The 12529-nt window shown below is 43.8% G+C and overlaps 1 protein-coding gene across 1 annotated transcript in view; it reads right to left on the reverse strand.

Moving 5' to 3' along the window:
* Positions 1-1392: 1392 nt before the first annotated feature.
* GAN (gigaxonin) overlaps positions 1393-12529 on the reverse strand; it is a gene marked incomplete at its 3' end in the record, with an annotated part of 54514 nt that continues 43377 nt past the window's right edge. The window contains exons 8-11 of the mRNA XM_082863023.1: positions 11719-11855; positions 11332-11460; positions 1662-1771; positions 1393-1574 (exon numbers count right to left, since the gene is read on the reverse strand). Of these exons, the coding sequence (XP_082719149.1) occupies positions 1393-1574; positions 1662-1771; positions 11332-11460; positions 11719-11855 (558 nt within the window). The remainder of the gene's footprint in view (positions 1575-1661; positions 1772-11331; positions 11461-11718; positions 11856-12529) is intronic.

Consider the following 12529-nt stretch of genomic DNA (forward strand, 5'->3'; position numbering starts at 1 on the left):
TAGAAATGAAGAGCTCTATATTAAATTGATTAGAAATCTGATATTGCATAAATTCAAATGATGAAGTCATCAAGCACTTTGAACTCCTTGGTTTCACACTAAGGTGGTATAATTCGAATGGAAAACAAAATATCTTACAAGGTAAGTACCACTAATGACAGACTTTTTCCCCTTTGAGGAGTGGGGTTGAGTGGGTCGACATGGGAGTGAGAGGGAGGGAAGGAGGAAAGGATTAATTTGCTCTACAGGAACAGAATGAAATTAAGTTGAGGTAGTTTATTCTACCAGCCAACCTTTACTTGTAATGTAATTTGTCTGAAACTCGTACTAGTGAACGGCATTGAGAAAATTCTGCTACAAAGACTAGATTCTTAACGTGGATTTGCATTCCAAGACACGTTTTCAAATCCTAGACAGTAGTAAACAAGACTCTGTGTGCTTTCAGACAGATTACTTTTAAAAGTTTTTGATCCCTATATATTTCCTCTGGACTTTTTTTTTTTTTTTTTTTTGGTCATAGCAGACCTTTATTATTTGTCCGGCTCAGGTCCTTCTTTTACAAAATCTCCTACTCACTAATATCCTTATATTTATAAAACAGTTCTGGTTAGTTGGAAAGGAAGACTGGCACTGCATGAGATCCTTCGCAACCCCAGAAATGACGGCATGACACATCTTCATCTGAATTAACACAGAAGTCAGCAACTTCCTTTAAATTCATGGGAGGGCTGCCACCTGACTCCTTAATTTATTGACTCCTTTGGATTACTAAGATAGAATGTCATAAAAGAGAAATTTTATCTTAGTTTCAATTCATCATAATTTAGTTTAAAAAAGATTCTTAGGACAGAGAACTAGTAGTAAGTGGAGACTAACTGGCATTGAGTCCAATCTAACATTTTAGGCACAAACCTTAAATTGTTGGGCAGAGTTAGGCATAATATCTCCTTCCAAGTGCAGTGGAAAAGCAACCCCGGTATGTTTGGATATGTTGATATATGCATGTTTGCTCGTTTGTTAACCAAAGCCAGGTATTCGAACAGAGCGGTCAGGCAGACGTGAGTTCCCCGCGGGGAACATGCACCTTGGTGCTATAACTTCCTGATTTTACATGACACGGATTCCCACTTCCCTTTTCCTCTGACGCTGACTAGCCCGGTTGGTCTAGGGACACATCTCCTGGAGGAACTGACTCCTCCTCGTTTTTTTTCAGCAGTTACGTGTTCTCCCGAACAAGAGCTGGAAGCCCAGGCTTCTAAGCGTTAGAAAACCACTCGTGTTACCGCACAGAGGCCGGCGCAGAGCAAGGGTCGCCTGCCATCTCTGTCCCCTCGCAGAGCGCCGCGTCCCGGCGCGCTTGGTCAGGAGCTCCGCTTCCGCGCCGCGGCCCCGTCAAGGTGAGTGAACGCGGATGCGGAACAAGCCCTGCTGAAGCTGCAGGCGGAAAAGCTTGCAATTCGCAATACGTAAGGCTGCACACCCGGTGCGGCGGAGGTCGGAGGGGAGGAGGGGCTTGGTGTGGTGCCAGGTTCCCGTGCTCCTTTTGAACTCGCGCACGTAGTCGTAATTGGTACCTGCGCCGTGAGAATAAGCAGAGGTGACACACCGTGCCTCGGAATCACCGGGAAACGGTTCCGACAAGATCACTGTAACATTCTGACCTGTATCAAGATCTCCGATGACATAGATACTGGCTCCTATGGGGACAGCTCCGTACACAAAAGAGGAACTGGCGGGGATGCATAAATTCTGGTCATTAAGATAGATCCACCTGAGAACAAACAGAGGGACAGAATGAAGGAGGTCAAAGGGTGTCCACGACATCTCAGCAGACTGAGATGACAAAACTCTGAGCCACCTACAGTACAAGGCACGACACCGACACCCCTCTTCTGCGGACACACTCATTTCCTTCCTGTCACTGAAGACTTAGTTGTGTCTGTTCCAGAACGTCGCACATAATGCATCATAGAGTGCACTATCCAGTCCGCTTCCTTCACTCAGCACAGTGTGAAGGAGGTTCATCCATGCTGTGGCTTCATCGTTATCTCATTTCTTGTCATCTTAAGCAGGATCCCATTACATGGTACAGCAGAATTTGTTACCCATTCACCTGTTCAGGTTCATCTGGGCAGCCTCCAGTGTCTGGCTATTGTGAGTGAAGCTATTTTGGACTTGAGAGGGCAAAGCTCTTTTGTGGGCTTACGTTATGGGATTGCTTGGTTATACGGTTAAAGGTGTATTTCCTTTGATAGGAAAACACCACACTGTTTCCCAAGGTGTTGTGCCATTTTGCATTCCAATGAGCAACATGTGAAAACTCCAACTGCCCGGCATTACTGCCAGCTCGGGTACCGTCGGTCTTTGTCATTGTAGCCATATGAGTGGTGTGCTTTTCCCTGAAGACCAAGGGTGCTAAGCATCTCTGCATGTGCTTACTGGACACTTTATGTATCTACTTTTGTGAAATTTCTGCTCAAAGATCTGCTCATTTTTCAAATTGGCTTTTCTGTCTTCTTATTAAATTTTAAGATTCTTTTTATTTCATGGATACAAGTCCTTTGTTGGATACGTGTATCACAAACCTTTTCCCCAGCATGTAGACTGTCTTTTCATTATCTTAATGGGGACTTTGAGAACAGAGATTTTTAATTTTGATGAATTCCAGTTTATCATTTTTTTCTTTTTATAGTTCATGCTTTCTATGTCCTCCTAGGAAATCTTTGCCTACTCCAAGGTTGCAAAGGTTTTTTAAATTAAAATTTCTGGAAATTTTATTGTTTCAGTTTTTACACTTAGGTCTTATGATACATTTCAAGTTAACTTTTGTGTATGATATGAGGTATAAGAGTCAAGTCCTTTTTCTCCCCCATACGGATACCTAGGTGTTCCAGCACCACTTGCTGAAAAGACATTTCTGTCCCCACTAAATTGCTTGGTACTTCTGTTGAAAATCAATTTAACAGCCACTAAAAGGAGCCACGACTCCATGAAGAAGTGGCTGACTCCACAGGAGAGGCCGAAAATTCAAGATGAGCCTGGATCATCTTGCGCTGCCACACAGGAAGAGCTTAAAACAGGATGAGTTGTGTCAGAAGGACACTGGAGCTGATATGCAGTAGCTCCCAATGGCCACGGTGGGAACAACTGGAGCAACACAATGAATAATGATAGTCCTGGACAGATAACTCACAGAATAAATATCCGTAAGTCCATACTGATAAAAACAAATGACTGAATACATTAAAAAAAAATTAGGGAGAAGGGGCAGGTCTTCTTTACAGAATTCCAGCTGACAAAGGTAGAAGGAATGAGGGAAGCAGAAAAATCACCATTAGGCAAAGAGCACAGTGATAACTACTGCAAGGCCAGTCCACCAATGATGCTAAATTAGTGGTGAAAGTTTAAGGAGAAACAGTATACTCCCATATTCTCAAATTCTCTCTTCCAAGATACTCATTAATTACAAAGGGAGAAGTAGTGACTTTACAATGGGGAAACCCAAAAGATGCCACCTTAACCAAGTCGTCAAGATTAGCATCACCAGTAACGAGACATTATCGACATCATGCTCCCCCTGACGCCGGGCAGAGAAGGGCCCAGGAGCACTTCTGTGGGATTCCCGGCCCAAACGCGCAACCTCAGCCTCATCGCGAGACGTCATGAGACAAACCCACATGAAGAGATATCCTAGTAAAAAACTGACCAATAACCTTCAAGGGTGTCAAGGTCATGAAGGACGAGGAAAGACTGAGGAACCGTCACAGATTAAAGGAGACCGAAGAAACTCAACAACTGAAAGCCATGTGAGGTCCTGGATCGGATCCCGGAGCAGCGAGGAAAAGATATTAGTGGGCAAGCTGGTGAAATTTGAATAAAGTCTGTAGTTTACTTAATAATACTGTACCTATGTGAGTATCCTGGTTTTGATATCTGTACTACGGTATGTAAGATGTTAACATTAGGAGAAGCTGGGTGAAGCTGGGAGAAGCTTTTGGGAACTCTTACTATTTTTGCCACTTTTCTACAAGTCTAAAATTATTCCAAAATAAAAGGGTTTTTTTGCTTTAAAACAAAAACAAATGACTCTGCTATGTAATAATATTTACTTAAGGTAGTCTGACCAAACAATTTCCCTTTAATAGCTAAAGGCATAGCCAGGTCAGAGCAGACCTCAGTCAGATCTTGGAAATGTATCTAAACCCTTCAGAACTACCAGTGTCTGGGCCTCCACTCACCATCAGAGCACGAAGATGCCCTGGCACCGTTCCCGTGTGTCTAACTCTGCCATCAAGTGTCCAAGAAGCCACTGGCTAAGGTCTACGGCATCTTGATGTTAAATACAAATGTAAAATTATTTCACTAAGAACAGCACTCTTATTTCAATGAGCACTCTTCCCAGACTGTTATATAAAGTAGTAGCTTCCATATTTTTAATCCCAAGAAACCCAGAAGCAGAATGATTTGCCCAAGATCATGGAACCACTCAGAAGCAAAGCTGCTGTAAGCTGTCATCCCCCTGAGTACCTTTACCTAACATCCGATTCCTCGAACATCTAAAAGTTGACTGGGATCAAGCAGTTTGCTGGGACTGGGAGTTCAGTTTGGCCCCTGCCTCCGAGTTGCCTCTAATAAATAGGAAAAGGGAAACATCTAAGAGCTCTCAATGCAAAGTGAAAACGGGGACCCGAACAGGCCTTTGAAAAAAAAGTTGGAAAAATGTCAAATACAACAACTGGTTTGTTCATATTTTATGTCTTCAAGGCTAAATAAACATAAATAACTAAACCTCGACATTTCAATTCTTCCCAGGTCCTGAATCAAACAAAGCCGATGAGTACCCCCCTGCCCTGTCTGCAGCTGAGCCACTCCCAGGATGACCCTGTTGGAGAGGCATACAACCCTTCCAGCAAGTCCACCAACAGGGCCGCAGGCACGCCCACGAGGCAGCTGGTACTTCTTCTGAACTAAGACATACGCGACTAGATCATCTACCGAAAGAACGCGTCAGAATACAAGGGCATTCCTCAGTAATTCTGTAGAGTTGAGAATTCAACATAATTCCTCCCTGGAATAAATCCACAAAGCTGAAGACATTGGTCTATGTGGACTGTCTACCAAATTTGGTCCAAAGCAGATCAGTGATTCAGAGTTCCTGGGTTTCAGAAAAACAATCCTGTGTGATCTATTTTATATAATGCTGAGGCTTCAAAGTACATAAAATATGAGAATTTAATTGGATCATATATTTAGCTGCTGCTTTTAAAAATGGTATAAATGGCATGTACTTCTGCATTTCTTTCTCTACCATTTTTCACCTCGTTGACCTTGGATGACTGAGCTAACCCAGTCTCTCTTTCGTCATTTGTAAGTTGGGGACGCCATCACCAAGCTCAGGTGTCTGCTGTGAGGATGACATGGAACAGCCAATGTAAAGTACTTTGCACAGTGTCTAGTACATAGCAGGCATCGTGAAGTAGCAGTAATTTTTGTAATGGACAAGGCAATATTATGCCTTTATTACACTGTTCTCAAACGTGGGCTCCTCGGGACTTGCAGGCTACAATGATGTGTCCTCTGGTAACTCAGAATTAAGAATCCCCCCTCCCTCAAAGGAAACTTTAAAATGGGGCAAGCTTCAGAGAGAGCAGAGAGGGAGGGGTAAGACAGGCAAGGAGAGAAGGTGGGAAGGAGAGAAGGAGGGGAGAGGGAGGGGAGAGTGAGGGGAGAGTGAGGGGAGGGGGAGGGGAGGGGGAGGGGAGGGGGAGGAGAGAGGGAGGGGAGAGGGAGGGGAGAGGGAGGGGAGAGGGAGGGGAGGGGGAGGGGAGGGGGAGGGGAGGGGAGGGGAGGAGAGAGGGAGGGGAGAGGGAGGGGAGAGGGAGGGGAGAGGGAGGGGAGAGGGAGCTTCAGCGAGGGCTCGGCTGAGCCTCCCACAGAGAAGCAGCTACAAACTCTAGACAAAATACAAAAGACAGACTGCCTGAGGGCTCTGGAGACCGAGCAGAAGCAGGCAGATTTGGGAAAGAAGTTGAAAGCTGAACAAGCACCCACATGGAATGAGTTTCCAGTTCCTTGGTAGCTCCGTCTGAAGGCAGCCTGGGGCTGGCAGCTCTGGGGAACAAAAGCCCTAGAGAAAACCCTGCGGTCTTTCTGGCCACCGGAATCAGGGGAGAGCATCTTGGGGCAGCAAGGATCACTGAAGTGTGCGGGGGTCTCAGAAAGATGGAAGGTACAGAACTAAACTGACGGACATCCACCCGAGTCACGTCTGACTGACACTGGAGCCACGAATGCTTGCACCTGAGGCTCCGTGAGTCTAACCAAGTCTACTGTCTGCTAAATGCCCGGAGCAAGTCTCTGAAGCAACAGCAAGAGACCTCGGGGCCTCAACAATGTCATGTTCGCAACGCCCCGGACACAATCCAGAATTACTCAACAGAAGAGCCAGAAAAATGAAAACCCCTTTGCAAGGAAATAAACAATCAACAGACGCCAACTCTGAGATGACTCAGATGCTGGGATTATCTGCCAGACAGGGACCTGCACGCAGCTACCATAACGATGCTCAGTGAGGGAAAGGAAAACACGCTTATGATAAAAAGATAGGAGAAATTAAAAAAATCTAATATGCTACCTGAAGAAGCTAGAAAAGGAAGAACAAAATAAACCCGAAGTAAGTAAAAGGAAGGAAATAATATAGACAAGGGGAGAAACCAATGCAACAGAAAACACAGTGGAGAAAATGAACATGGATGCGTAGCTGGTTCTTTGAGAAGATAAGGAGAAGATAAGCGCAGCACAGAGGGCGCTGGCGGGACCGCAAGGCTGGGGAGAGGAAAGGGCTTCTTCCCTGGTGTCGGTGGCCTTTTCCTTCCTCCATCTGCTCTGCCGCCTCCTGTGTGCCGGGGGACCAGAGTGGCTCTCCCTCAGGGTGGTCCTTTGCCAGCCAGCAGGCAGCTTCCACGCACCAGCTCTGGCCCTGGCACCCCAGGGCTCTGCCACGTCTGGGGCCACTGCACACCCTCCTCCACGGAGGTAAACCCAGCCTTGCGGGGCAGGGAGGGCTCTTCCCAGTTTGCTCCTTCCTGGGGCACTTTCCCTCGGCCCTAAAGGCTGTAGTCGCGCTTCCTTCATCGGCTGTTTCTGCATTCTCTCACCTGTTAGCAGCTAACTATCTTCCTAGTTAATAATTACGTACATTAAAGCTCCCCTGTAGATGACGAGGTGGTTTCTGTCTCCGGGCTGGACCGTGACTGAAGCGGATTTGGTTAGGAGCAGCGTTCATCTCCCATCCTCCTGCTCACGTGTCTTACAAAGGCATCTGTAGTATGTGCTACTTCCTAAGCCTCAGACCCAAACAGCATAACGTGGTCAACGGGGCAGACCAATACAGTACGGCACACCAAGGTGATCAAAATCTCTGGGGCTAATAATATACTGCACACGGCAAAACTGACACAGTCCTGAGGCAACACTGTACAGGGGTACCGCTGGTCCTGCCAGGTACAAGAACAGCTGCTGGTGGTCACTGAAGACTGGTGTGAAGAGAAGGCATCAGCTAAGGCAGCAGCGGCACCAAGGCCAGGGACTGTGCTGCATAAAGACCCCACCCGCGGGACTGAGTCTGTGATCAGCTTAATCACCTGCTTAAGTTTATGAAAGCTCACGGTTATTTTCCAAAATCCACTTGACTTTTCTACGTTTTCTAAGTGAATTAAGTGGGGATATGATACGTAGCACGACTCTTGCATTTTCAAGTCTTTGACGGTGGCACAAATGTCTGCACATTCCTCAGGATGCAGTACTGCTTCTGGTTTTCTATCTCGGCAGGGAAGGAAAGTTCCAGTGACTTCCACTTAACCCTTGCTACCATAATGGTCCCTTACCCACAAGTCAGAGAACCACAGGGGATTCAGCCAGTGGTCAAAGATGTCTGTCCAAGTATACATTCAGGCATCAAAAGATGAAACTGACAGATGTAGGCTTCAAAGAATAGTTGACATGATTTACCTATAATATAAAAATGAGAGAGGGAGGGCATCTCGGCTGAGCAAATGCACAGAGACAATAAAACACAGGATGGCTATAAGAAGTGAGCTGGAGTACAGAACATGTGAAAAGGAGAAAGCGAAAAAGGCTCAACATTTTTCTCAACCTCAGATCGTGGAGGGCCCCGAGTAGGAGGCTAAATACTATTATCTTTACTTGGTAAGCAATGGGGAAACAGGAAGAATTTCCATCACAATGAAATGACCAATGTCAGATTAATCTTTCAAAAGCACAAGTAGGTGAAACGTATTAGAGACACTGGTTAGAAGACTTTGCACATATAAAAGAGTGAGCTCACTGGAGTCAGGGCAGAAAAATAAAGGGGGGGGGATGTGTGAAAAATACTACAGAGTTTAAAAAAAAAAAGAAAAAAGAAAAAACTTGGCAACTCATGAGATGTGAAGTGTAAGAGAGAATCAAAGATGACCTTATTTTGAATATGGACCACTGGGAGGATGGTAGTACGAGTAAAAGAACAGGGATACAAGGAACAGAAATAGAGGTACTGTGTTTCTGGATATATGAAGTTGTTGCCATGACTTGGTAGAAATAATGGCAATTTTTTTTTGCTTTCCTTCACATAGTTTTGTTTTTAGTCAGAAACACAGAAAATAGTAAGATATGGCATTTTTCCAGGAAAGTTTTAACCTAAAAATAGGGAACAAAGACAGGAAAGACAAGAGATTACTTAAAAACAGTAAATGGTCTCCAATCTAATGCAGGTTGTTCATCTGGCAACAGTTTCCAGAGTATGCACATATCACACACTTGGAAACATCTGATCTTTAAAGAAATAAACTACTTATAGATTTTTTTTCCTTCTATAGATATTTATGGGAAAGCCTATATTTTTAAGGCAATATTGTGTGGTGGCTGAAAATGTGGACTCTGGGGCCTGAGTTCAAATTCCAGCTCTGCCACCTGCTACCTGTGTGTTTTGGGGCACATTACTTAACCTCTCTGTGTTTTGGTTTCCTCGTATGCAAGATAGGAATAAAAAGAGCAACTATATCTCAGAGGGTTGTTTTGAAGATTAGATGAGTTAATACACGGCACTTAGTGTTATATGCATGTTTAGTGTTATCTAAACAAGAATCCTATATATCAACAGAAGTTAAGCTTTCTTCATTCTGTTTGTGAACCAACACTGGAAAGCCTGAATATAAGCAAACTAAAGATAATACAAATTTTATCTGGAAATGCTTTTAAACAGCAAGGAAGAAGCAATACTCACGTTTAACAATTATGAACTGAAAGCAAGTAATATACTCATATCTGAAGCTTCTCAACTATATTAATATGAGACAACCTGATAGAAATCTAAAGGTTCTAATAATTGCTAGCATATCAAGGGCAGATAAAAAACTTTACAGCCAGATTTAAGTCCTACACAATCAAAATAGGGACAGAAAATGGTAAAACCATAAGCAACCCTGATTACTTCAGCAAGCGAGTTTATAGCTCTCTAGCTCACACTGTCCAAACAGTAATTCAGTCATTATGACAAAGGCTTATAACAATATTTTATCAGAAACCAAACGTACTGACCACTGCTTGTTAATGAGGTTGGGCACACTGTTTTGGGATTCATTTGGGCAAGAAATTAATAAACTACTTCATACCTTGAACAGTCAGCCCTTGCAGTAACATATTATGGAAGAGAAGTGTAGCAAAGTCCTTGAAATTCTGCCCCCCACCGCTACCAGAGCAAGCATTCTCAAACTGCTCTCACACGTTGTCTAGTAAATTTTCCTAAGACTGTTTGCTCCCTGTAATTGAAGGAAAAAGGGGGGGAAAAGGCTATGCAAATATCCTAACTTTAAAATACACTAATAGTTAGGTAACATTTATACATATTTCTAAAATCTTGGCGACCGCTCATTGTTTGCCCTTATCTAAAATAATAAGAACTTGAACATTATATTCTGGCGCCCCCTTCTGGTAACACAGTTGAAATGCTATCACAAGATTAACTTCAGCAGGGCAGTTTCCCTGTAGGATTTGAACATATTACTGCAATAACAATACTGTTTGGTGGCTACAACAATATAACGTGTCAGAGGAGGGAAGTGAGGGGGTTGGAAGGATGCTGCCTACTTTACAAGACATATGGCAGCCTGTCAGATGTTTTAAGAATCTCTGACACCACGTTTACTGAGTGTCTGACACTGGCCAGGTATGATGCCAGAAGCTAGGACCCAAAGCTGAGCTGGAACTTGTCCTGAAGGAGCTTCCGTTACCTCTATCACATCCAAGAGAGAGATGTATAGGATCCCAGACTGAGGAGCCTGACTCAGACTGCGAGGTGTGAGAAGGCTTTCTCTGGGCAGTGATGATTAAGCAGAGTTTTGGAAGAGGCCAAATTAACTGGATAAACATGGGAAGGGAAATATTAGGCAAAGAGAATAGTACAAAAGCACAGACCTTTCTCACAGCTTACCCTTCCCCCTCCCCATATCCTCAAGTCCATTCTCTAGTAGGTCTGTGTCTTTATTCCTGTCTTGTCCCTAGGTTCTTCATGACCTTTTTTTTTTCTTAGATTCCATATATATGCATTAGCATACGGTATTTGTTTTTCTCTTTCTGACTTACTTCACTCTGTATGACAGACTCTAGGCAAAGTGAGAGAGTGGCATGGACATATGTACACTACCAAACGTAAAACAGATAGCTAGTGGGAAGCAGCCGCATAGCACAGGGAGATCAGCTCGGTGCTTTGTGACCACCTAGAGGGGTGGGATAGGGAGGGTGGGAGGGAGGGAGACACAAGAGGGAAGAGATATGGGAACATATGTATATGTATATGTATAACTGATTCACTTTGTTATAAAGCAGAAACTAACACACCACTGTAAAGCAATTATACTCCAATAAAGATGTTAAAAAAAAAAAAAGCACAGAGCTGAGACAATCATACCATGTTTTGGAGGAAAAAAGTCACTCAGTGGGACTCAAGTGACGCATCTGGGTTGAACAGTGGCAGAAACAGTAGACATAGGCCAAATCACAAAAGGCCATATCTGCTAAGTTAAGGAGTTTAAACTTTCTCCTAAAAGCTATCAGAAGTGTCAAGGTCTGATCTACATTTCAGAAACATTCTTCTATGGCTTTCCTATGAGTTACCAAGATTTCCGAAGTCACTGAATAAATATCTACTATGCATTAGACATAAATAGATAAATTCAATGAAATAATTTGAAAACAAAACTAAACAAAGCAAAACATGCCTTTGAAAGCATAAAGAAAAAGTTGCAAAAGCCGCATGAAACCATTCATAAATACCTTTTAAACTCATCGTGGTAGAATTCCGACTTGCAGGTTACCATCTCGCCCCCCTGGATGTCCTCACGACTTCTGACTCCCCCAAATACATACAGTTCCATGGCGACTCCACAGGCTACAGCTCCAAACCTGAAAGGCCACACAGGGCATACTAGGTATTAGATTTACAACTCATGACCCGATTCCATAATTCCTCTTACGCTTGTTTTAGCTCTGCGCCATTCAACGTTTCACAAATACATGGGTCTTCCTTTTTCAGGAAATGGCTTATTAATTTAATGTTATATCAACCAAATGCCAAGTCAAATAAAAGATTAGCTGGAAAGAAGGGAAAAACAAAAGCCAGGTAAAGGGGGCTCTGCACAGTCCTTATCCAAGTTCTCTCACCTTCTCTCTTTCAGTGGACAGATAGCGGTCCACTGCTGGGTCCGTGTGTCATAACATTCCACAGACTCGAAGAGTTTTCCATATGATCCTCCACCCATGGCATAGATTTTCTTTTTCATAGCTGCATAGCAGCCAATCTGAAAGGAGAAAGCAACAGTGGGGGAGGGAACATTTATTATTAAAGTTGGGCGAGTAAATACCAGCTTGGCTAGAGAGCACTGGCAAATATCTGGAAAAGGATCTGACTTCTAATAGTAAGACTATGTATGGTGCCTTCCCATATTACAACAGAGGCTTTTAAAAATGAGAAGAGCAAGGTAATACACACACTGTTAATCCTCAGAAAAGGATTAACTCCATCTAATACTATTCCGCTAAGTGAGTAAATAATCCTAACTTTTAAAGAGGCTTCCCAGGCTCTCTGTTCTCACCACTATTTCAAGAGTCCCAGATGTGGACTCCTTGGAGCAAGACATCATTCAATTCCTGCCCCAAGTAAGTCAGTCGAAAGGGCACAGACGGTGAGAGATCATATTAGGAGTAAATCCCGGTACCCACGGTGTAAAATACCTAGGGCGCTGGACAAGGCTTTGGCCTGATGATGAAACTCCAGCCTCCACCAGGGAAAAGAAATACAGACTAAGCTGTAAACAGCTAACATGAGCCATTTGTTTTCATCCTACTCAGCAATGGCAGTTCTCTACCTATGGATTAATGTTTCTCCCCAGTCCTGCACAATGATTAAGAAAACAGGTTTGGGAGACCTGGTTCCTTCCTAGGCTAGTGCAATCACAAAGCATTTATCAGGTGT

This window comes from Leucopleurus acutus (genome assembly GCF_964270905.1).
Source record: "Leucopleurus acutus genome assembly, chromosome: 20".
NCBI lineage: Eukaryota > Metazoa > Chordata > Mammalia > Artiodactyla > Delphinidae > Leucopleurus > Leucopleurus acutus.